Source organism: Plasmodium malariae (genome assembly GCF_900090045.1).
Source record: "Plasmodium malariae genome assembly, chromosome: 12".
NCBI lineage: Eukaryota > Apicomplexa > Aconoidasida > Haemosporida > Plasmodiidae > Plasmodium > Plasmodium malariae.
The window spans coordinates 1,942,018-1,968,961 of NC_041786.1; the positions used below are offsets into that span (position 1 = coordinate 1,942,018).

At 23.1% G+C, this 26,944-nt stretch overlaps 7 protein-coding genes across 7 annotated transcripts; 4 read left to right on the top strand and 3 right to left on the bottom strand.

The window, feature by feature from the left end:
• Window positions 1-1,050: 1,050 nt before the first annotated feature.
• On the top strand, window positions 1,051-3,868 carry PmUG01_12051200 (aspartyl proteinase, putative; the record flags this gene model as incomplete). Its single annotated transcript, XM_029006732.1, has 13 exons — window positions 1,051-1,153; window positions 1,371-1,413; window positions 1,674-1,735; window positions 1,855-2,044; window positions 2,140-2,201; window positions 2,316-2,481; window positions 2,647-2,716; window positions 2,800-2,851; window positions 3,018-3,077; window positions 3,162-3,257; window positions 3,342-3,475; window positions 3,622-3,685; window positions 3,849-3,868. The coding sequence occupies 13 exons, from the start codon at window positions 1,051-1,053 to the stop codon at window positions 3,866-3,868; spliced, it is 1,122 nt and encodes a 373-aa protein (XP_028863192.1).
• A 394-nt stretch (window positions 3,869-4,262) lies between these two features.
• Window positions 4,263-7,342, top strand: PmUG01_12051300 (conserved Plasmodium protein, unknown function; the record flags this gene model as incomplete). Its single annotated transcript, XM_029006734.1, has 10 exons — window positions 4,263-4,780; window positions 4,912-4,970; window positions 5,101-5,153; window positions 5,264-5,336; window positions 5,530-5,583; window positions 5,679-5,762; window positions 5,892-6,079; window positions 6,285-6,335; window positions 6,478-6,657; window positions 7,106-7,342. 10 exons carry the CDS (start codon window positions 4,263-4,265, stop codon window positions 7,340-7,342), a joined length of 1,497 nt encoding a protein of 498 aa, XP_028863193.1.
• A 600-nt stretch (window positions 7,343-7,942) lies between these two features.
• Window positions 7,943-12,157, bottom strand: PmUG01_12051400 (potassium channel, putative; the record flags this gene model as incomplete). Its single annotated transcript, XM_029006735.1, has 1 exon — window positions 7,943-12,157. One exon carries the CDS (start codon window positions 12,155-12,157, stop codon window positions 7,943-7,945), a length of 4,215 nt encoding a protein of 1,404 aa, XP_028863194.1.
• Window positions 12,158-15,769: 3,612 nt separating this feature from the next.
• On the top strand, window positions 15,770-16,346 carry PmUG01_12051500 (conserved Plasmodium protein, unknown function; the record flags this gene model as incomplete). Its single annotated transcript, XM_029006736.1, has 2 exons — window positions 15,770-15,825; window positions 16,133-16,346. The coding sequence occupies 2 exons, from the start codon at window positions 15,770-15,772 to the stop codon at window positions 16,344-16,346; spliced, it is 270 nt and encodes an 89-aa protein (XP_028863195.1).
• A 345-nt stretch (window positions 16,347-16,691) lies between these two features.
• Window positions 16,692-21,048, bottom strand: PmUG01_12051600 (tRNA 3'-trailer sequence RNase, putative; the record flags this gene model as incomplete). Its single annotated transcript, XM_029006737.1, has 6 exons — window positions 16,692-16,844; window positions 17,718-17,776; window positions 17,909-17,983; window positions 18,187-18,322; window positions 18,520-18,772; window positions 18,974-21,048. 6 exons carry the CDS (start codon window positions 21,046-21,048, stop codon window positions 16,692-16,694), a joined length of 2,751 nt encoding a protein of 916 aa, XP_028863196.1.
• Window positions 21,049-22,535: 1,487 nt separating this feature from the next.
• On the top strand, window positions 22,536-23,567 carry PmUG01_12051700 (conserved Plasmodium protein, unknown function; the record flags this gene model as incomplete). Its single annotated transcript, XM_029006738.1, has 1 exon — window positions 22,536-23,567. The coding sequence occupies one exon, from the start codon at window positions 22,536-22,538 to the stop codon at window positions 23,565-23,567; it is 1,032 nt and encodes a 343-aa protein (XP_028863197.1).
• A 578-nt stretch (window positions 23,568-24,145) lies between these two features.
• PmUG01_12051800 (conserved Plasmodium protein, unknown function) lies at window positions 24,146-26,686 on the bottom strand (the record flags this gene model as incomplete). Its single annotated transcript, XM_029006739.1, has 1 exon — window positions 24,146-26,686. One exon carries the CDS (start codon window positions 26,684-26,686, stop codon window positions 24,146-24,148), a length of 2,541 nt encoding a protein of 846 aa, XP_028863198.1.
• Window positions 26,687-26,944: the final 258 nt, after the last annotated feature.

A 26,944-nucleotide genomic window follows, 5' to 3' on the forward strand; every position in this document is an offset into this window, starting at 1 on the left:
TATATTCTTAAAAAAACAGAAAATTACTTTTAGACACATTTGAAAAATATGTATCATTTCTTCAAAAAAAATATGAAAAAAAAATAATATGGCAATAAATAAAAACCTAAAAAGGTAAGGTAGAGTCATGTTAGACATTTAAAAAATTTTATTAATTTAAAAAAAGAAAAAAGACTGAAAGTTTTATCAGAAATTTAAAACATGAAAGAAAAAGAAAATGCTAAAATGAGGAAAAAATGGAAATGAAATGGAAGCGAAGTGAACGCGAAAAGAAACTAAAAGCAAAGAAAGCAGTAAAGTAACAGAAAACGAACAAAATGTTTATTAAAAAAATTCAACATATTAATTTTTTTAGTATGCTCCATTCTATATTTAATACACGCAAAAAAAAAAAAAATAATAAATAAGCAAAATTACCTTTAAGAATTGTAGCTAGAATTTCTGAAATGGGGTTAAATATTGTAAAAAAAAAAAAAAAAAAAAAAGAGTTGTATATTAAATTTGAAATATGCTAAATACTACGATGAATTGTAGCTGCTAATAATACATATGAATATATTTGTATAATATATATGCATATAATATTCTTGTGTTAATATGTTGTAGTTTATTTTACCTTTTTTTGGTCATTTTGAGACATCCTTAACATTTTTGAAAATTTTATTCTTTTAATGTTTCTTTGTGATAATTAATATGATAATAAAATCCTTAATAAACTGTTAGAGCTAAATAATATTTTATACCTAAAAGTAAAAAAATTCACTATGAATAATTTTAGTGTTGCAAAAAATAGGTTTTAATTATTCACTTGCAAATGTATATACACAAGAAATGTTGTATTCTTGGTAATATCTTCACATGTATCTTAAATTGTTAAATATAAAAAAGAAAAGAAAATGCATAGGAGCAAGTAATGGAAGTCTTTCTTATTTATTTGGTAAAAATTTTTTTTTTTTTTTATTTTGAAAGAGATAATAAGGTAAAAATATGTTCTTCTAAGTAGTCCTAATTTGTTTTCAATAAGTATGTTTTAAAATTAAATTATTCAAAATGAATATTCCGTTTTCCCTTTTTGTTTTACTTTTTTCAACTGTTCATTTTCTTGTAAAATCTTCAAAGGAGAATTTACGGGTGTCTAAATATAGCAATTCAGGTATTTATTCTATATTTAGTAAAACGAACTCAGTAGCATATCTGTCTATATATATATATATATATATATACACTTGTAATCATATGTATATGTATACATATATATATGTACGTGTTCTTTAAAACATAAACCTTTTTATTTCAAAAAATATAAAATATAATTTATTATTATTACAAAGAAAAACATTATAAATTAAATTTTAAGAATAATAATAGAGGAATTTCCACAATAGTACTAAAGGGAGGTTACATCAATAGACAGTAAAAATATAATATTCTATTATACGACTTGAAGTTTCATCCTTTTGTTTATTCTAAATATATGTTTTTCTCTTATTATAATATTAACTTCATGGTTTGTTCTTTCATTTTTATATATTATTCGAAAATAAAAGTAAATTTTATTTCATCAAAGGAAATTTAAAAAATAAAAAAAAAAAAAAGATAATAGTTTAAATATATTTCATATATTATTGCGTATCCTTAATTTTTTTTTTTTTTTTTTTTTTTGAATTGTAAAGATTTATTGGTGAAATAAGTATTGGAAGCCCACCCCAGTCATTCAAGGTTCTGTTTGACACTGGTTAATAGAGAAAGGAAAAGGAAAAAAAAAATTACGCACACGTGCTCTTGTATATTTAAGTATGTCATGTATGAGTAGGTAATTAAATATATGCATATATATATATATATATATTTAAGGCAGCACAAATCTATGGATTCCTTCGAAAAACTGCTACACAAAGGCTTGTTACAACAAAAGAAAATATGATCATAAAATTTCTAAAAATTACAAACTAGTCCAAAGAAAAACCCCTGCTGAAGTCTTTTTTGGAACGGGGAAAATTCACATTGCTTATGTGTCCGACGACATTCATATCGGAGATATTAAGTAATAAACATAAAAAACATAATGAACAAATACTCCTATAGAACAAAATAAAAATGTGTAACGGATGAATTTTTAATTTTATTAACATTTTATAGAGTAAAGAACCAAGAGTTTGGTGTAGCTAGCTACATATCAGATGACCCTTTTTGCGATATGCGTAACAAAATAGAAGAAAAAAAAAAAAATATATATATTTCTTAATTTTAGCGCCTAAAATTATGAAACACCCAAACAAGATTATTTTAACTTTTCTTTCAATTTTTATTTTCAGAATTTGACGGTTTATTTGGATTAGGAATTTCAGATGACAAAAAAGGAAAAAAATTAATATATGACAATATACCGAAGAATAGATTAAAAAAAAATATTTTCTCAATTTATTATCCCAAAAATGTTGAGGATAATGGTGCAGTCACATTTGGAGGATACGATAAAAAGTAAGGAGAACAAACGAAGGAAGATTTATATAAGTAAAAATGTATATATACATAGATATATGTATATGTGAGTATATATATGTGCATATAAAGGTATGAATATATAGATCCACTACTTTAGCTAAAGATCCTAATAGATATATATGTGTACAATTTTTTGTCAAGATTTATAGAACCAAATTCAAGCATAGATTGGTTTGATGTTTCTTCTAAAAAATATTGGGCAATCAAAATGGTAATGTGAATAAGTTTATCGTAGATGTAAATATAATATGAAAAAGAAAATCATACATTATAAACGTAATATTGTAAATACAGGTTGGGCTAAAAATTAATGGTGTGTTTTTAGACGTATGCTCAAAAAATAACGGTTCACATAAAACTATAAAAATCGAACAAACGAGAATGGATGTACATAGCACTGAGTGTTCAGTTGACTTATCAAATTCTACATCTTTTATTTTTTTTTTCGTTTTTGATTTTTTGAGTATTTATACATATATATATATATATATATATATATATATTACTTGTAGGAGGATACTGTGAAGCGGTAATTGATACGGGAACGTCGAGTGTCGCTGGGCCAAAGGAAGGTATATTATTTTACTTTTTTTTTTTTATATTTTAGCAAAAACATTATTATATGAACATATGATCTATAAATACGCATTTTCTAGATTTAATATTATTAAGTAGATTACTAAAACCTGGAAAAACATGTCATAATAGAGCTTTACTAAAAAACTTTTCCTTCGTTTTATGTGATGAAAATGGTATTTAAGTAATTTTAAGAATACAATTTGATAATACATAAAAATTGGTATTAATATAGTACTATATATGTTTTTATTTAATAGGAGTACAAAAAGAATACGAGTTGACACCTGACGACTATATTGTTAATTCTTTCAGGATTGACCCTATTTTAAAATCACCATGCAACTTTGCTTTCATGCCAATTAATATTTCTTCAGATAATGGATATTTATACGTACCTAGATTATTAACATATATAACAGAAACTTGCATATATAACACATATAACATATACATACATATAAATATGTGTGTTTATACTTGTGAGAAGGATGTAATATATAAAAACAAAAGTGCTAATACATATTTTTACTTTTATAGATTCTTGGACAAATATTTTTACAAAAATATTATGCAATATTTGAAAAGGATAATATGAAAATTGGTATTGTTAAAGAGAAAATAAATGTGCTCACTTTATATTCTTAGTATTCCCAACTTAGATACACACTCCTTACAAACACACATATATTTAAGTAAACGTATATGTATACTTTATGTGAAATGAAAAATTATATCACTATAACACTCTTTGTTTTCTTTTTTAGGATTAGCTAAGTCAATTTAATTATATTCTCTGCTTTTTTTTTTTTTTTTTTTTTTTTTTTTTTCCCTCCTTACATTGAGAATACATAACAGTTTTGATATCATTATCTATTTGCTTTTCTAGAGATGTTTTTTTAATTTTTTTTTTTTTTTTTAATTTGTCTATTTGTCAAAAATCATGACTACTATATATATGCTGTAGAAATTTTAAAATTAAAATCGTAAAACCAAATGAAACAAAAATTCTAATGAATGATATATCTTGTAATAAATTTATTAAATATTTATAAACTGTTAATATTATTTCTATTCATGTATAATAAAATTAAGACACTGTAACAACGATTTTCACTGAATCGCAATTTAATACATACATTTATAAATACATACGTAGATACCCATATGTTGACGGTAAAATGATTAGGAAAAGAAAATCAAAGATAACAGAACAGGAGGAGGTGAAAGAAAATAAACAAAATGAATTAATGGAAGGAGCATATTTGTTTAATAAAAAGGATTCCTCTATAAAAAGCATGGAAGAGATATTCGTTGAAGGGGAGTGCCAAGACATAAAATATACTGAATCTAAAAAATTAAACAAACATGTGAATACTTTATCTACTTCTAATAATAACAATAATAATGATGCAGAAAATAAAAATGGTAAGGAGCGAAAAGATAAAAACATTGAAAATGTGGAAAATCCCCTTACAGTGAGTCTTACGAATTCTGAACAAAATGAACATATAAATGATTTAAAAAATGAAACAAATGGAAATTATAAAAATAGTGAAATAATATTTAAAGGAATTGATGAAATATGTGATAAATACGATAAGGAGGTACAAAATCTGCTAGAAAATTTTGAATTTCTCAGTTTTTCACGGTTGTTTAAAAATCCATTTGATGCGACAATTAGCAGAGATGAGAAAATGTAGAGATAAATTAAAATTAGTACTCTCATTCGTTTTGTGAATATATATATATAAATATATATATGATACCTATGTATGTAGATATGTCTTCTTCACACTGCAACGTTTTTCCCTTATTTTCACTTTCAAGTGTTAGAATTTTTTACTATTCTGGCTTTTCCTTTTTGCCATATTTGGGGTGGGTCATAGGTAGGAATGTAATGTTTATAAATAAACATATATTTTTATAAATGTTTTATCTCTGCTACTGTTACATTCGCTACTACCGCCAGCATTATAGTTTTATTTCATTCGACTGGTATTTTCCAATATTTTTTAGCTTCAATTTATGGATCATTTTGCAAAAGGAAAAATGATAAGAATATTATTTCGGTAAAGGATAATACGAACAACTGTGTAGAATATTTGAATATATTTTTTTAATTATATTACAAAATTCTTAATATTTATTATTTTTTGTTAATATTTCTTTTTATTCCTAGTTAAGAATTATAAGCTCCATTCAATGCGCCTTTTTTGGGTTAATTATTATTCTGTTATTGGCAGTGATGAACAGTTAATATAGAAAATTTACAAATACACGTATATATTCTTATATATACATGTGCATATAAGTAAATGCATATATATATATATATATATATGTATATGTATAAGTATATGTATATGTATATGTATATGTATATGTATATGTATATGTTTTTTTTATGGAATATTATAAGTTTTTCAATTTTTTCTTTTTCAAAAGTGAACAATCGGAGTACTTTACAGTGCAAATATGAAGGGGTTTCATTTAAAAAAAGTAAAAATAAGATAAAAAAAAGAACCATAAAAAAGTAATTTTCTCATCATTTCTACCTTTCGCTCGTCTTTTTTTTTCTTTATTTTTAATTTTAGAGTTAGTAAAAGACGCTAAATACAACGTTGTATTTTTTGGACCAATGAGCACAGACGACTGGATGAAATCGAAACTAGCAAAAAGTACAATTCGCATTAGTACAGATGTAAAGAATATATGCATAATTTTATGCACATATATATATATATATATATATATATATATATATATACATGAATAACTGCATACATTTTATACCACAAAACATATAGTTGCTGAAGATTTACAATTTAACATTTATACTGTGAGTTACCCTAATATTAAGAATCACATAATAAAAAGAAAAAAGAATACTTTTTTGAAAGATGCTCTAGCATGTGCCAAATTGAAATATTCAAAAGTTATCCTATTTTCGTTTCAAATACAAAGTGCTTTAGATTTCGTTATCCCATTCCTAGAAGTAATAAGCTACATATAAAAGTATAAACAAATTATGTTAGTTATTCTATTTCTTTCTTTTTTTTTTGGTGAAAAAATAGTAAAAGTTGGTAAAAAAAAAAAAAAAATTAAAAGGAAAATTAAAAGTAAAAGTAAAATTATAATTAAATTTAAAAATAAAAATATAAGACAAAATGAAGTAAAAACATAGGTTCCATTTTTTTAAGAAAAGTGAAATTCTCGGATTTTTAAGTTTTTTGAAAAAGTTCCCGAAAAATGTAAGAAAGAAAAAAAATATACATACGTAAAATTCGTACATATATATATGTATGTATATACGCACATGCAAACTTGCGCAAGAGAACAAACTAACAAGTTACATATTTCTTGAAAAAATTAAAAACTATTTTATTCACGAAGACGCCAAGTGTAGAGAACAAAGGAAAAGAAAACATAATTTATTTTGCCCCTATGGAAAAAAATATATACGATATTTACAGCTCTATAACGTTGAGGATGTGTCAGAATGAGCATAAAAAATATTATAACATTTTATATATAGTGCAACACAGTTTTAATAAATATCGGATTAGATGTGCGGTAAGAGAAATAAAATATATAATATATAATAATTAAATCGATAATTATGGTAACATTTTTATTGTTCTTACTTTTTATTTTACTTCATTCTTTGTGTTTTTTATTGTTTTATATTAATATATTTTTAATTAGAGTTTCATCAACATTTAGACATTCGAACAATATTACTGCGTATATTTAAATCTTTATACTTTCATCTAAATTTATGCATGTATACTAATCATCTTCTAATGGGACCGTAATGTTGGTACTTTCTCATTATACATTCTTTGTCGAATCCCATGAGCATACAAGGACATATATACTCAAGATGTATGCCTTTCCCCACGAAATGAATAACTGTGAATTTTTTTTTTTTTGTCACTCCCCTCTTTTTCTCATTGTTCTTCCTATTTAATATGAGATATATAAAATTTATATTCACGTTTTTCCACTAATTATAACATAGAAAAACCTGGCAGAAGACTACAGTATAATTGTAAATAATTTTAACTTTAACACTATCGGCGTTGAGGAAAAAGAATCTAAATATGATGATGATGATTTCAATGAAGTAACAGATGACTTTTATCAATACTTGGCATTTGTTCGAGATATTATTTCCCAGAAAAATTTAGAATTTTATAGGAAAATGTTATGCAAAAATACTTTGTGTGAATCTAAAGGATCTGTGTGTGTTCTTTAACAAAGGTGAAAAAAATAAACTATATATTTTTTTTTTTTTATATGTTTTTATTAAAAATGTTTTGTTTTAAACATTATAAAGAAAAATTATTTGTTCCTCATATTTTAAAGTTATTAAATATATTAAAAAAAAACTATAGCGCATTACATAAAAAATTATTTATTTGAACACTCAGATGTATACATACATATGGTACATATATGTATATATATATATATAATGAAAAAAAGGAAACCTTTACTTTCATATATTCCTTCCTGGAACATTGTGGTATATTTCGAATTAAAAACAGAAAGAACAATAAAATAATGTATTTTGTGAGAACACGTGTAGCTTCCACTACTTTTTAGACGTCCGTAAAAACAAAATGTGTTTGGGGTATACACACACGCATATATATATATATATATACATGTACGCGCTTCTTACATTGTTAAGTGTTTCCTATTAGAAAAATCTGTTATTCCCCCCTATGTAGAATAACTTAACGAATAATTTGGTGGGGTGTTAAATGCATATATGCGTGTATACAGTGATTAAAATGTATATAAAATAAATGGGTAAAAAAAGCACACACACAAAAAAAAAAAGATGTAACCTCTACAAAATGTAAATTATATCATCAAATCTTAAGACGCATTTTTCATTAGGTTTTGTATAAATGTAAAAAGGTATATGTTTATCTCCTTTTCTATATAAAGCAATAGTTATAATATTTTTTTGGGATAAGAAGTAGAAAATATCACGAAATGTTTTGACCTTCTTAAAAGAAAAATCAAAATACTTAATTATATTAGATAAACGTATTATACTGATGTGTTTTATTAGATATTTCAATGTGTTATTACACACTGAAAATTTAGTAAAACTTTTATGATGAGTCATAAAATTATACAACATAGTTTCACAAATTATATTACTAGAATAAAATAGGGAAGAATTAACATAAGGAAAAAAATCACTATAAGAAAATTTTTTTTCCCTTAATTTTATCATTTTATTTTCCTCAAGAAAAATAACATTAGAATGGTTAATTAATTCTGTAATTATATTATTTATGTAATAAGTCTTTTTTCTTTTTTTCAGCAAGTGTTTAATTTTTCTTGTTAATATTATATTATTCATATCTGTTTCATTTATTTCATCTATATTACGTACTTCAGTAGGTAAAATTAATATATAATCCGCCTGAACCAAACCAGCATTTAATAAATTATAGTCATCCAAAGATTTACATTTTATAAAAACAGTATGATATTTGTTCAAGTCGCATATATTAATAGACGGTATTTCATGAGTTAATATTATAATGTTAAATTTGTATTTTTTATTTATTCTTTTAATTACTTGAATAATATGTGATGAATAATTTATTATTAATAAAATTCTCTTATTATTTTTGACAAAATACTTTTCACGAGCTTCCACATATGAGCAGGCAACTGCACTTTTTTTTAATGAAGAATTAAAATTTTTTACATTCATTTTTTTTTTTTTTAAAATTTCTTCTCTATTCCTAAAATTGTAAGGGTCATTTAACATGAAGTAATTATTTAAAAATATCTTCTTCTTTAATTTTTTTTTATAATAAAAATTATTGTCACACTTTTGTAATAATTCTGAGTAATATGTATTCAATGGTTTATTATCAATAATATTATATTTTAAAAAACTTGGACATTTTTTCCTTCTTTCCATATAATTCATTGAATCATCCTTTACGTAGAGCTGCTTTTCCATATTAACATATCCGTTTGTGTTACCTTTACTGCAAGATCTAGAATAAGAATAGTTGAAGCAACTTGATACAGCATTATTATAACAGTTCAAGGTGTTATTGTCATTACATTTATAAGCATTATAATTGTATGTATTACATTTTGCATTCATATGCTCCTTCAAATTTAATGAATCGTGTCTATTTTCCACTTCTTCACTTATAATTTTTTTAAACCCTTTTTCAAAATAATAACTTTTCCTAGTGAAAATTCTAGAAATTCTGTAAGTGTTAAATAAATCGTGATAGTTTATCGCTGTTACATTTTCATTCTTGGTAATCAAACTTTTACTCTTCATAGAAGACACGGTACGTGTATTTTTCTTTAGGTTTGTAGGTAAATCTTTGCTAAAGGTTTGTTCAGTTTTTATGACAGATTTTAAATCATACGAAATTTTATCTTCTTTTTTACTTTTAATTTCAAATAGCCAAAATAGACTTTTTGCTTTTGATAAATATTTTATAACTTTTTTAGAATTTGCAATTACTATACATTTATCATTCTCCTTCATGGAATAATTTTTTCCTAGCAAATTTAGGTAACATTCTACCTTTTTGTTACTTTTATTTATATTATTATCATATCTACATATATTTGTTTTGGTTTGAACTCTGTTATAGTCCAAATTTTTTAAGTCTTTAAGATATTTTTCACTATCAATCGAGTGTTTTCGCTTCATTTTATTATCCCCAATATTATTGCTAATGTTTATGCATATATTAGCAGAATGTTCTTCCTTTGTTAATTTATTTTTTTTTCTCATAAGAATATTATTCCTTTGAATTTTTCCCGTATGCTGGCAATTTTGAGAGTGAATTGTTTCATAGGTTCCCCTATCCCACACATCATTATTGGATTCATATTGCTTCCATGTGTTGGCATATTCATCCTTATCACATATTTTTAGTAAATTCGTTTCTTTTTCTATACACCTTTGTTTATACAATTTTCCTGTATCATACCCATTTTCTTTCTTACTGGAATTGTACCGATTTATATTTCTGGCGTGTTGTATACAATTAAGTGGATTAACATACTTGTTCAGTAAGTGCAACTGTATAAATTTAAATTTTTTTTTTTTTTTTTTTTGATTTTTTTTAATTATGTTAGCTATCTTATCCTTAAAAAAATATATATTTTTATTTCTATGTTTATAGGTGTTATTCATAGTATCCGTTTCAATACCTATAAGTATAATACCAAGCGAGTCGTATAATTTATGAAACAATTTGTCGAATTTTAATCCAACCATATTTTCATGAACGAAAAAGGAAAATATTTTCGCTCTAGAACCTCTATTAAATTCGCGTACATATTTAATGGACGTAAATGAATGTATATTGTCAAAATTATAAGAATTTTCATCATAATCATAAGCTGTAAACAAATTTAAAATTAATGTTATAAACCCAGGATGCTTAATGTTTTTAGCTATTAAGGATTGTTTTAAGTTAACTATAATAAAATTCTCAGATCCAATAGATCGAACAATGTTTGAAACACATTTATTTCTTAACTCAATAACAGCATTTTTTTTCCCATGTAGAAAATTTTTCAAGATTAATAATCTTGTAAAAGTTTTTGTATCTATGTTATAACGTCCACTATTAAATTTATCAGAAAATAAGAATAAGTAATAAGCATTTTGAGCATTTACACTATATAATAAATTAGTAATTTGTTTTTCATTAAAATCAAAATTTTTAATATACAGAGATATGCAAAAGTGAGAGGCTATTTTTATTTGCTCATTATAGAAACTTATTGGATAAGTAGTTAGAATATGAAATTTCAATTTGTTTCCATATGCAACGGATTCGTAAAGGAAAATATTTAATTGGTGCGGCTCAACATCACCAATTAATAGAATAAATTTTTTCCTACTCATACTAATTTTTCCGTAAGTGTTTTTTTTAGAAAAAATGGAAATTATTAAATCATTAAATTGTATTGGGACCCAAACAAATGTCCAAAATATAAAAAAAATGCATACCACTTTACTTAATTTATTAATAGGAAAAATATCTCCATATCCAACTGTTGATATAGATATTATAGAGAAATAGAAATAGTCTAAATAGCTATTAAGAAAGTAACTAAAATTTCCATGTTTCAAGTTATAAGGATGAATAGCTTGAATAGTATAAATAGTTGAGGCGAATGCGTTACATAGTAACACCACTCCTAATACAATTCTGATAATTTTAATTTCTGTATGTGTTAGGAGAGAATTTTGTTCTACTCTTGTATATGATACATTTAAAAATATTTTTATATTTCTTAGAAACCCCATCACGAAATATACATCAATTTTATTGTCGATAACAAAAATATAATTAGAAAAAAAAAAAATACTTGGTGCACTAAAAAACAAATCTATTAACAATTTAGATTTCATTACATAAAATTTAGATTTATTGTAACTAAGAATAATCATAATTAAATCAATATAAGATGATGATAATAGAATAATTAAAATTTCATATATATATTCTGGTATTTTATCAAAACTCCATATAATGTCATATTTATCTCTTCTCCAATAGTATAAACTAATGTACCATATTACAGCATATAATATATCTCTTATATTACATAAATAATAATTAAATATGCTATTATATATTTTTAGCATATACAATTCCAATGTTTTATGTTTTTTTTTTAAGGCGTAATAAGCATTCTGAAAAAAGAATTCCTTAATCAATTTTTTATACTCAAAATCATCCGATTCTACCATGGTTGCATTTATATTCCTATTTATTTTATTAAGGTTAAATAAAGTCAGGAAGTTTTTTCTTTTACATTCTTTAAAAATATATATGTCCATGAAAAATATACAATATATTGCTAGTAGAATTATTTTTAATGTAAGACCTATTATTATACATATTATCCCGCTTATAAAGTTAACACTGTTATTAGAATTATATAGCAGTTTCATTATATACAAACCATTCAGAAAAATAAGAAAATATTTTGAAATGTTTTTCACTAAAAAAAATATATCATAAATAGACAGTAATCCTCTTTTCATGTTTTCTTATTTTACTTATAGTCATTTTAAAGAAAATATGTCTACTATTTCAGAAAAAAATATGTTCCTTTTGAAGTCTACAAGTACATTTGTTTCATTCTATTTAGTGTAATATGCATTTTGCTTTCATTAACTCGTATATAACAAATTTTTTTTTGTTTTTTTTTTCTTTTTGCACTGATGAATGCAACATATATATTTATTCATTTAATTATATTGTTACAATTTCTTTTCTTTTCTTTTTTTTTTTATATTTATTTTTTATGATTAATCTTTCATTATTCGTAGTCTCATAATTTGTTACACGTAAATACACACAAATATAGATGTGTAAGTACCTTACTCTGTGTAGTAGCAATTTTTCTGAAAAGATCCTTTTTAGATATAAATATAGATAGATAAATAAATAAATATATATATATACGTAGTTAAGTTCTATGACTAACGTATTATGACAATGTTATGGAAAATGCACTGAGAATGATACTGAGAAATGTGAAATGAAAGGTTTGGAAAAAATATGAGAATTATTGATAATATAAAGAGAATTGTTTGTATGTTATACACATAAAACAATTTTAATTTACATTAATTACTCAGGGGAAGAATTATAAAAATAACTGAAAAGGAACAGTAAAGAGAAAATTATTGCGGCTTTCATTTTTAAATAATTTAACATATTTATATTTGTCTACTGCACTAAAATTATCACCTCTTTTAGTATTGCGTTTGATATTTAATTTTTTTGATATTCCCTATTTTTTAATATTAATATGTATTGCATATATATATAATATGAGCATTTAGTTTTTAAATGCTCTAAACGATTATTATTTTTACCTTGAACTTTGTAATTTTTTTTTTCTTTTTTTTTTTTATGTATATTATTATATTACGATTTATAATAATAGGAAAAGGATATTTCACACCTTTCAGATATAACATTTACTTTTTTTATTTTTATATTTTAATAAAATATAGATCTTTTTGTACATTTATAAAGAAGCATCAAATGAAAAAGCGCTTATATCATTTATAATATTTGTAAATTTCATTTTATATGCTTAAATAAAAGTGTGGAAAATGATTAGCCATATAGACAAAATATGAGAACTCCTAAAGGAAAATTTTTTACAAAATATATGCTTAAATATAATAGAGTACGCTTCACTTTGTTTCCTGTTGGTATTTTTCATCATGCTCTTCAAAAATCGTGAATAATAAATAATGTTTTGTTTTGCTCCTTCAAATTTATGATAGACAATAATAAAAAAAAAAAGTAAAAGTTATAAATTTGTATACACTTATTTTATCGATTATTCATTTCTTTTTTTTTCAAAGTCAATCAATTGAATTTACATTCAAAATAAAATATAACATAAAAAATAAATGAATTAAAGGTTTCTCTTTAAAAACAGTGTTGTTGGTTGCACAAAAATTTAAATAAATGTAATTTTAAAAATATTGTTATATTGTTTTTTTAGTTTAATACCCATGATGTTTAATTTTTGCTGCTATGAAATCCCTTCTTTTTCGAGTTAGAAAATGAATAATACTTAATAAAATAATTAAATATCCAAATATATAATTTATACTGGAAAAAAAAAAAAATGAACAGGCTATAAATTTTTTTTACTAATTTTTCTATTTATTAATTTATGACCCTTAAAAGCTCTTTTTTACCAGCTTCATTATGTGCGTATTTTTCTATTGTGGCTTAAATAAAATGTTTTCTATTTTGTATTTATTTAAATTATGAACATGCAATAACAATAACAAAAAAAAAAAAAAAAAAAAAAAGAATTTATTGTACAACCCCTAATGCATGATTAACACATTTAAAAAAGAAAAAAAGATTAATCAATTTGAGCTAGTTATATAAAAAACAAAATAGATAATTCTTAGTATTATATAAAATATCATTTTTTAAATTAACATTTTCAAATTTTCCAATAAAAACGCATAATTAGTTTGCATCTTTTCGATATTTAAAAAACAATTTGAAAGCATTCAAAAATTAAAAAATTGAAAATTTTATAAAATATTTTTGATTTCCAAAAATATTATACAATAAAGTTGGTTGTTGGATACAGGTCATTAGTAAATTAAATAAAACGAATTTACATATATTATTATATGAAAGTAATTTGAGCCTCTTTTTATAAAAAAATTAAGTACAAAATATATAATAATTTGTGTTAACTCCAAAATTACGTAGTTTATTTATTATATATACATATATCTTACTAAATATTTGAAAAAGAAAAAAAATTTATTTCACATATTTTAAATGTATATATATATTTATAAATAAAACAGTATTGGTAAAAAATTTTGCTATATGATTTTGGATTTTTTTTTTGTTATTTTAAAACTTTGTTATTTATAAAAAAAAATATTATATATATATGTATATATATATATTTAATATATCTTTTATTTTTTATTTTTTACAAATGTGGATGTCCGCAGTATAATTTGTTCATAAACGTGCGTATAATTTAAAAAGTATAAAGCATCAAAATTTATTTTTTTTAATAGTGCATATATATATAATACACTATGTATAAATTATATATGACATTTTTCCTAGAAATTTAGTGATTATTTTTTACTTTTTATAGAAAGAAATAATAAAAAATTGTAAACAAAAATGAAAAGATATCATTTTCGTAAATAACAAAAAATATAAAATAGTTAATAATTTTAACCATTTATTATATATTATTTTCTTTTGCTTTTTTACGTGAACAATAAGAACATATATAATATACATGTATATTTTATATATAATAACAATATAAATAGTGAATTTGAAATGAAAAAAGGTCATTAAATGACAAAATATTATATTTTTGCCCTTAAAAACAGTTATTATATACATACATATATAATATTACATATATATGAATATATATAATACAGCAAACTGTTAAAATATATTCAAGTTAAGAGAAAAATAAAAACAAAATAAGTAAAATATGTATTAATAATTTTATATGAGTAAAATGAAATTATTTTTATATTATTATTTTAAATATGAATATAGCTGACATTTAGTTTCATAAGAAGATTTTATGTTAATATAAAAGGAAAAAAATGAATTGCATAATAAAGGTATAGCATATTAATGTATATAGATATATGCTCATATATCTTCCTTTTATGTAATACATATATATATATATATGTAACAGAAATTTATGAAAGCAAAGCTAGGATTTTTTGAGATGATACATTTAGTGTGAAGTGCTTTTTGAATATAAGACAAGACATTAAAAATGAGAATTTTATAGTAGTTTGCTACATCCTTTTTTTGTTTTATTCTTTATTAATTTAATTTATCGAAAAACTGTTTTGTAAAAATAATAGATATTTTTCTTTGTAAAGTTGAATACGTGAATTAGAGTTTTGTGGCATTGCTGTTATTTTTAAAATAACAGTAATTTAGATATTGAGAGTATAGAGGTGGGAGTTATTTGAAATTTACATTGTTTTCCGAGGAAAAATAACGTAAGGTAAGTTAGAATAATTGTATTAAGGGACTTTTAAACGTAACATATTACACGTATTTGTTACATAAATCTTGAAATTTATTATTAGTTTGTTAAAATGTATAATTTGAGTAAATTATATTTGCTAAGATGGAACACTTCGTGGACTTATAAGTAAATAATGAATTTAATATATAAATTATGAATTTGTATTATTATTTTATTTAAACTTTTAGTATGTAATAAAATGGAACATTTTTGAGTTTTATTTGATTTGTTTTACTTTGTTTTATATTTATAATTATTATGGATTATTTACTATTTTTGCTTTATGTTGTGTTGTATCCATTTATAAGAATTTCATTTCATAAATATTTATAAATAAATATTTGTTCATTATAATGTGTATACATGTATATTACGTATGTATATGTAAAGGAAATTTTTTTTTTTTTTATTAATATTATAATTATTAATGTAGATTAAAGAGATATCACATGTCCCCAAGATGGAATGTTAGTAAATGGTTGGTGAAAGAAGAATATAAATCACAAAAATTTAACAAACCATTTTATTTAACAAAATGGGGAAATTTCAAAACATATCAACATCAATTTTTTCCGAACAATGGAGCTTTTAATAAATTTTGTAATATGAATAAATTGCATGAGAACAACATGAATATTAAAAAATAGAAATAACAACATATTTTACTTTATTTTTAATATAATATAAAAAAAAAAAAAAAAAAATTAACCTTTAAATTAGCCAAGTTAAGGGATATACATACGGATAAATACATGTATAGACAGAAAGCATATCTTATTTTGTTCTAGTGTTATTTTGTATTTTTTTTGAATTATTATTTTACGTTTTCTTTTTGTTTACCGCATCTTTTTTATGTTTTACATTTTTCCTGGTTATTTTCACATATTTGTTTATGTTTTAGTTATTAATGGATTTCTTTTTGCATTTTATACACATTTTATTTGTTCTGCTTTTTCTATTATTATTTTTTTTTGCTGCCTTTCCTGTTATAATTAAAATATTTTTTCTAATAAATTTAGTAAAATATTGAAATATTGAGGCAATTCATTTATTAAATTTAAAGGAATACACATATAGTCGAAGCTACAAATTGTTTTGTTCATAATTTCATTAATTTCTGTGGATGATTTATTTAATTTGGGTGCCTAAAAAAAATAAACAATATATATATACATTCATACACACATATACACATTTACGCATGCATTTATATAATTTGAAAGATGTATAAAAAAAAATTTTTAATAAGAAACGGATGTGTTTTAATATTTAGTTAATTTCTTTGTTTAAATAAATAAAAAAACGCGCTCATGATTCTACAATTTTTGTTATGATCTATAAGACTGTTAATTTTATTATTATAACAGTTGTATTTGCGTGTAATTAAAATAATGTTAAATATTTTCAATTATTATGTTTATGCTATTATTAAATTTTTAGATATATTTTTTTTGTTTTGCAATGTTGCTTAGGTATATTATAATAGATCTAAAACATAATTTCCTAAATATGTTACTTTTGCATTTTGCAAGTAAAATGTAAAAAAAGGATTTGATTTGTTATAAAATTCATTTGTTATAGCATCTTGTTTAATAATTAAAAATTAACGTCCTCATTTCTATTTTACATATACATATATACACATAAATATATAGTTACATTATATACAAATAATGTATACACTTGTTATATGCATACATATTTTTTATGCGACTAAAATGGTAAATTCATTTTCATAAGTCCAGTTGTGCTTTAATTATATTAGTTATTTTTAAACTTTGTTATAATTTTTTTAATTATAAATCTATGTCCCATAACAAAATTAATTCATATATAATTATTTTGTCTAAGTATTTTAGCAAATTACGGCTTATACGATCATATATGCAGTTTTACTCCGTAATTTGTATAATAAACACAAAAGTGCATATTTTGTCAAAGTGCCTAATTTTTATGTAAATGTGCATTAAATAATTGTTATTTTATTACTACACATTATTTTTATTTAAAAGTATTACCTTTGGATATCTTTGACTAAAATGCGTTAATATTAAAGTTTTACATTTAGCCTCTTGACCTGCGTATTAATCCATATACAATTATAAATGTACATATATGTGTTCATATGTATATATATAAATATATATAATGAATTTATATTAATAAGTAATTCACAATAATCTTTTATTTTTAGCATGTGCTATGTTACTAATTTGCATGGCCTCATGTGTGGTAGAATGCTTTTTGTGAATAGCTTCGCTTAATAATTCGTCATCAAATGTGGCTGAAAATTTAATATATACAAATTTGTATATGAATTATTCTCTAACGTAGATATATGTTATTTTTCCTGTATGTTATACTTTTAGTTATGCATTTTTTTTTATATTTATACGTACAGTATATATACATTATTTTAAAATATTTATCTATTTTTTGAAAAATTATTCAAAATTTATAGAAAACATTTTTTTTTTTTTTTTTTACCTTCATGTATTAAAATATCACAGTCTTTCGAATATTTTTTGACATTATCACAAGGTCTTGTATCAGCTGAATAAACAACTGATCCTATATGCTTGCTTTTTATTTTTATACCATAAGATTCCTTAATATGGTTAACCTAAAAAATGGGTCAAATTCATTGGAATTACTTTTTCTTATCCATGTTATAATAATGTATAAACTCTGCTTCTCTCAATATATATTAAAAAAAATATAACACATCATAATACAGTATAACATAATACTATATTATATGTAATTATTACGCATGAACAAAACATTTTAAATAAAATATTCCACTACACAACACTATACCTTAAAAAGGTGGAGGCTTAAAAAATTGTCTTCATCATTAATTCTTTGTTTTATTTCTAAATTTTCTTCATTATATACAACATTTATTAGCTTATCAAAAAATAACTGATTAAATAAATTCATCCATTTTTTTAAGGTTAATGGGAGTAATATTAGTGGATGTTTCAAATGTGGAAAGAGAATTTTTCTTATATACAAAAAATAATAAAGACCGGCGTGATGGTCCGCATGGGCATGAGAGATAAAAATCGTTCTACAGTGGGAAGAGAAAGTATATATATATATATATATATACGTATGCATGTTTTAGAAAAGAAAAATTATTAAGGCATTTTGCATAAGTAGAAAATATGTTCCTTTGTACAACTTGTCAGGAAGATGGGAAAAAAGGTGTATACTGAGAATTTGTTCATAGACATATATCCATAAATAGAAACCCCCCCATAAAACTTACTTTATCGATTTTATAATTGCGGAAAAATGGAGCCAGGATTTACTCATCCAGTATAGCTGGTATAAGGATCCTTCTCCAAAATCCAAAATAACACTAAAATTTTCTTGAATATGCAAAATGATACCAGATACATTACGAAAAGTTGACGGTATTGAACAACCAGTTCCAAGAAAATAGAAAGAGGGAAATGATAAAAAATTATGAGTTTCCGTTTTATTAAAATGTTCAATCGTTTCTACTAAATCTTGGTTTTCTTTTAAGATATTTGATATTTTTGAAAGGTTAAAAATATTTGGATATAAATCTGATAGTGTTTCATTTGTGCATACATTAATTTTATGAAAAGGATGTAAGACAAATTTTGTTAGTGGTTTATATAAAAGATAAGCATCATTTTCTTCCCCATCTTCTTCATTTATTACGTCGCTCTCATTTTCATATCTATCCTTCACCTTTTCGTTATCTTTTAAGATAGTATTATTCTGCATATTATTATGTTCATTTGGGGGAATATTTGAATTCTCTATTTTATTTTTATCAATTATATAAGAATTATTCTGTTGTTTATCCTCCTCTTGCCTATCCTGTTTATCTGCATCATTTGGTATTAAATAGGATAAGTCATATATAGGGGTATCCGGTTTGTACTTTAAAAATATGTTTGGTAACAACTTCGAAAGAAAGTTATTTAATGAGGAGGTAGAAACAAAGGGGCATACATTTAATGAACTATTGGATTGATTACATTTAATATTTTTTACATTTTTCAAACCTAAAAAAAATTTTTTATACCTCTTAGTGTTGATAATTTCATCACTAGATAAATGAAAGATATATTCTAAATTCTTTAAATAAAAACTTTCCTTATTTTCAATTTCTTTGATTAAATAATTTATATCCTTAATATTATGTAAATCAAGTACTAATGATTTTCTTCCATCAATATTTTCATCGCATACATCTTCAGGTTTTATTATTTTATTATTTAGTGTAATGGATTTTCCTGATTTTAGTATACCATAATATTTTCCTGATGGGATATTTAGGCTCCTAGCTTTTTCAACATGAAATTTGCCAATCGTCGGGGGGCATTCAATTAAATAACAAATGCTGTTCCATTTTTTATTATTTTCCCTATCACATGTGAATGTTTTGATATTATAATCATTATTATTTATACTCTTGTTATCGTGGATACTTCCATATGTACCCTCTCCACGTTTATTTTGACTTGTTCCAATGCATTCATTTTGACTTGTTCCAATGCATTCTTTTTGACTTGTTCCAATGCATTCATTTTGACTTGTTCCAATGCATTCATTTTGACTTGTTCCATTACATTCATTTTCATTTATTCCACTGCAGTCATTTCCATTCGATACCGTGCAATCATTTCTAGCTGATCCCCCGCATTCATTTATATTTGTTTCACTGTGTTCATTTCCACTTTTATGTATATCTTTACAACTTACCTCTAGCATCCTCTTTTTACAATAACTGAAATAGCTTCCATCTGAAGGATTCTTTCTTTTTTCAGTACCACATAAATTATTTCTTCTTTCATAACATGTATCATCTGGTTCAATATGTTTTTTCCTTTTATCTGTATTAGTAGGACTTCTACTATTACTTATATATGATTCGTTTTCCTCTAAAGAGTTTACATTTTTTTCATTAAGTACAATTGGGGTAATTATTACATTACCCTTTAAAACAATTGGTAATGTATTATCTGAAATTTCGTGGATTATTAATTTTATATTTTTCAGTTTTGCAAAAGAGCATGTAAAACTATTAATAATACATTCTATAGGCTTGGGACCGTAAATAGTAATAATATTATCGGATATATTATCTATAGTTAAAAGTAAACCTATTAAACCTCCAATAGTTTCTGGATTAATTTTTGTAAAACATATATTATTTATTTTTACTAGGTGCAATTTATGTTCATTCAAAAATCGTTGATTGTTCTCTCCACAATTAAAAAGTGTAAAGTCTCCATTCACGAATAAACGCAAACTCGATGGTATTGCCAGTCTATGCCAGCCTATCATTTGAATGTACACCTCCATTGTTTCCTTCTTTATGCGACCTCAATATAGTCAGGTAAAATCAATATTCATATATCAGCGTACATATATATATATATATATATATATATATATATATATATATATATATATATATACATATACAAATATGTTTTGTGCTAAACCAAAATGGGCTTATCTTTTCATTAAAAAAAAATAAATTGTTTTTTCCAAAAATATTTTGTTAAATAAAAATAATAATTAAGTAACACAGGATACAATATTGATTGATACTTAAGGACATATTCCATTTACAACTTATATATATTATATAATATATAATTTAAAGCATTTGCTAGAAAATAAGAAATTTGTTAGGATTTCAAAAGTAAAACTAGCATATCTTTACATATAAGCTATGTAATGCGTATTTACACAGAAATATTAACAGAAAAGATATAAATGATACGTACATACATATATATATAACCATTCAACAGTATGCACTTTATTACCCTAAAAAACGAAAATACGTGACATACTCAAAAAAAAAAAATGCGCTATACTTCCTTTTCATAAAACAAAAATTTATATATTATACTTCAAAAAATAGTATATTATTATAGCACAACGCTGTTTCAAAAAATACAAGAATTTATATTTCTCAAAAGGAAGGCACAATATAACATATTCTTACGTACATACAAATATACTACATATATATATACATATATATTTATTTATGCATGCCTATACTTTACCATAACGGGGGCTTATATTTTTCATTTAGATTAAAGTTTGTATTTTCCGTAACTTGGAGCATTTTTTTTAAAGATGAAAAATTGAATTCTTTGCATCCAAATAAATAGAAAACTTGTATAAGATGCATTTATAAATATATACGTCCATAAGTTTCTCTTAAACATATTGTGCTCCTGTTAATACAACAAATAAGGTAAATTCTTACAAAAAAAATAAAATATAAAGTATAAAATAGTCTAAAAAAAAAATAAGTTCAAATATTCAACATCTAAAAAAATTTACTACATATGAAAAAAAAAAAAAAAAATATTACACTAATGTATTAAGAACGATTTGTGTAAACATAAAATAGTTGACTTTTCCTAAAAAAAAAAGAAATTGAATTCAAGATTAGCAACCCAATAATATAATGTGTCAATACAGTGCACAAAGCATACTGAGATGAAATAATCTACATATATATAATAAAAATAAAAAAATTAAACAAAATCTAATACAAGCCTCTAAAAAGTTAAATATGCTTGTTTACATATATATATAAAAAAAAAAAATATGTAAACCATAAAATATGCTTCTTAAAATGATTACTATAGAAATTTTCTATATTATTTAAAAAAAAAAAAAAAAAAAAAAAAAAAAACTTAATAATTAAAGGAAATCGGAAATAACACATATTGATATACTATTTCGAAATATTTTGCATAGCAATTTTTATAAAAAAATTTACAGCATATAACACCATTTTAGGAATATATAACATCGATTAGATGGGATCTGTGTATAGAGATAAAAAAAGCTTTCACGAGGTAGTGTTAACGATAAAGGAAAAAATAGAAAAATATGATTTAAACAAATGGAAAAATATTGTGAAGCCAGAAGAAGAGACCTTATACAGTAAGTATTTTGAGGAACTGTTAAATAAAGCGGGAAATAAGGAGGTGGATAAGGAAAACACAAAAATTGATAATAGCAAGGATATTATAAGTGAAAAAAGTAAAAAAGGGTATGAGATAAACAAAGAATTTTTTGACAAGATAAGTAACAAAGAAAAATTTTATTTTTTATTGAATATAAAGGAAATGATGGAAACAAGCTGGTTACTAGCCGACAAAAGGTTAGATGGCATAAAATTAGAAGAAACATCTGAACCTGTAAATGTGCAAGAACTAATTAATTATTCCAGCATATTGTCCGATACAACATGTGCACCACCTGAATGTGATAACATAAATGATAAATTAATACATCAAGAATATTATCCAAATTATCATTTTTTAAATTTTGTAAATATCGAAGAAATACATTTGTCTAAATTATTTCAATTACAGAAATATAGTACTATTTGTTTTCCTCCTATTATTACTATACAGGAATATAATAACATCTTAGTTGTTGATATTTCTTGTTCAACACCAAGTACAACTATTTATTATAGGGTAAACGATGAAATAAAGGAGCAAGTATATGATGCCAATAATAAGCCCAAAATAAAGAAAAGGAAAAAGGTTAATATATATGCATGGTCAGTTAAAACAGGATTTATAAAATCTAGAGTTTCATGTATTTCTAAATCATATCAAGTTGAAGAAGATGATGTATCTTTAACAAACGAAATGTTAAACATTGAACAACTCGATAAACCCTCATTTGTAGAGAAAGTTAATAAGGATGAAAACACTTCTGACAAGCCATCCGCTATTACAAATGTGTTTAAAAATTTAGGTTTCTTATTAAGTAGGAAAAAGGAAAAATCATCAGAATCATCATCAAATGGAGGCTCTTCTTCAGGTGAAGATTAAGGGTAGTCAAATTAAATGAGTTAACAAAAATATATTAAAATGTGTGTACAAAGGAAACAACATAAAAACAAAAAATTAAAATAATAGAAAATTATTAAAAATAATAGAAAAAAGGAGAAAATAATAAAAAAGACTCATCAAATATAAATTGTGCATTTTCGAATATTTGGACAGAAATGCATAGTATGGTTATTTACATTTCTACTGTTTATTACATGTCATTTCTCGCTGTTCCTCTTATTTTATTTTATTATGCTTCAGTTTGTTTAGTTTTATACTTCGTTTTACTTCTTACTTCGTTTTACTTCTTACTTTGTTTTACTTCTTACTTTGTTTTACTTCTTACTTTGTTTTACTTCTTACTTTGTTTTACTTCTTACTTTGTTTTACTTCTTATTCATTTTGCTTCTTTATATACATTTGCCTTTTTTTACTTAATTTTTTTTTGTTGCATAAGTTCAATTATATAACATTCAACACATGATAAAGCGAAGCATAGTTATGCTAATAGTTATGTAACTTATTTGATTATTCTCTTATCCTCCTTTCCATTGTTGCATTATTTTCCATTTTACAACTCAATAATTTTTTAAAAGAAGATCTTTTATTTGCTCAGGAGTATAAGTCATGCTGAATTCTGTGGAGTACAGATCATATATATTTACATATGCTTTGTGTAAATTGTTTAGTATAGCTAACTTCAAATCGTTTTTTACATCATTGGATTCAATTTTATTTATAATATTAAAATTATTGAATTTTTCGGAAAAAACAAATTTATAGAAATTTTCTACAATATATTTTATTTCATCTATTTTTTTTTTTTCATGCTCTATACAATATTTGTCCATTTGTAAATAACTCATTATATGAAAATTTTCTAACTGTAAAATTTTTTCCTTTTTTTCATCAATAATTATGGTAAGTAAGTCACAATATTTCGAAGAGCCTTCGAATATTTTTATACTATCTTGTATAAATATAAATATGTTTACAATAAATATGTAATCGGTTTCTACATTTTGATTTTTATTTTTTAAACAATTATTTATTAACGGATTAATAGTGATATCAAGTACGCTTTGAAAATTTTGTTCGTTATTAGATGTTTCAAGTAACGCCCTGTTTTTATAAATGGAATAAACATTATTTAAACAATTCAAAATTTTTTTAATACAAAATAGTGTGTTATCCAAAAAGTTAGGATCTTCAATTTTAGTTGTCTTGTTTAAATAAAAGGTTACAACATCTTGTTGCCATAATGAAAAAAATTCATTTTCTACTTTCTTTTGAATTTTTTGAGTATAACTTAATATTTTACAGTTATATTTTTCTATACTAATAATTTTTTCAATCGATTTATTATAATCACCTAAATTGCTTCTTCTACTATTGCTCCCCTCCTTCATCTTGTTTTTTCCATTGACATTTTCTGCATTATTTTTATCTTTATTGTGTTTATTTGAATTAGAATCATTCATACTATAACATTTGTTATCATCTATGATATACTCATTATTTTCGTGTTCTACTTGTTGTATTACATTCCTTTCTGCTTTCTTCAAATTTTCAGTCTTTTCTGTGTAGGGATCATTTTCCCATATAGTATTCTCTGGATTACTAAATTTATTTGCATGTACATTTTCTTTGTTCCTTTTATTTAACACTATATTATTATCATTCAGAAACATTTTCTGAACAGTGTCTGTTATGTTATTAGAAGGATCACATAAAAAGGAGCTGCTGTTTCTATTCTTTTTTGTTAGAATTAATTCATAATCTTGTTGTAAAAATGAGTAATCCTTGCCATTACCATTTTGAATTTTTAATGTACTATGCTCATTCTTATTAATATTGTGTGCAATAGTTTTAGTAGAATATTCCATAATTATATTCTTAATATCATCATTTATTTCGTAGTTATCTTGAAATTGTTTCAGCTTATATATGAAGACGCTTAAAATATGAAATAGTTCATAACATGATTCATAACTTTTTGGGTATATATTTAGATTGGTTTCTACAAAATGAGTATATGGAATATATAAAGTATCAACTATATCGTATAAGTTATTATGCATATTTTCAACATGTGCAGAAATGTATGGAACTGTTGTACTTGCATAATAATTATTGAACAATAAAAATATTTTTAAAAAATTATCCTCCAATGTTATCAAATAATATATAATAGAAAAGAAATTCTTAATATATTGAGTTGAATAATCATTTTCATCATCTAATTCTTGTATATTCATCTTCTTTGTGGTTGTCTTATATTTATTTGCTATTAAATCTTGATAATTTTTTTTTATCACTTTTTTTCTATAATGTACAAAATTACTTAAACACATATTAAAATATTCTATATTTTCAACGATAATTTTATAGCACATTTTGGTTATAAGTGAAAAATTTCCTACATAATTTTTTATTATTATTTTTCTTTTGTCTTTTTCTTCATAAACGTTACATAATAATAAATTAATAATTTTCCTGCCTTTTTTATAAAAGAAGTGATTGCTTTCCCGTATTATGTATAAGCACATTTTTTTACACGCTTTATTTAATATCTGATTGTAATGTTTTGAATAAAATTTATATATTTTTTCCGATGAATTCTCATTTAGTAGTTTTATTATATTTTCTTTTGTATATTCAAAATGTTTTAAATGTTCAAAAAACTCTATATCTAAAGATATTTTTAAGTCAGTTAAAATGTTGTAACACAATGAGCTTAAACTATATTCCTCTAAAATTTTCTCATATATTTTTTCTTTTTTGCTTATATCATATTTTTCCTTTTTCAGTTTTCTTATTTCATCTACAATTTCTTTAGTCATTTCGCTACTTTCTAAAATTCGTTCTTTCGTATTTTTGTCTAATTCATTAACTTTTTTTAAATTATGGTGTATATTTTCAAAATATTTAAAGCACATACATGCCTCCCTAAAAACATGCTCGTAATTATTTAATTCTCTTAACTCATTATCATAATTATCATATAAAACATTATATTTATTAAAAGCACTTTTATAATTTTTAAAATTATCTAGTTCGTAATTAAGTAAATCAGCATTCGAAATTATATCTATGGTTGTATTTGTTTGTATATCCATGGTGTAATGGCACAATTCGATAAAAAAAAAAATTTAACTTGTTCAGATGAATATTCTTATTCTGAAGAACAATTTTATTCCCTTCCATCTAAATGTTAAGCGTGAGAAACAATTTATAACATTACATAGAGTAAACAACAAGAAAAAATAAAAACACGTGCGTAATATCTTATAACCATACATACATAATTATATATACATGAATTTGCTAAGTGTTTATACATTCTGTATGCTTATTAAAAATGAGATGAGTAAAAT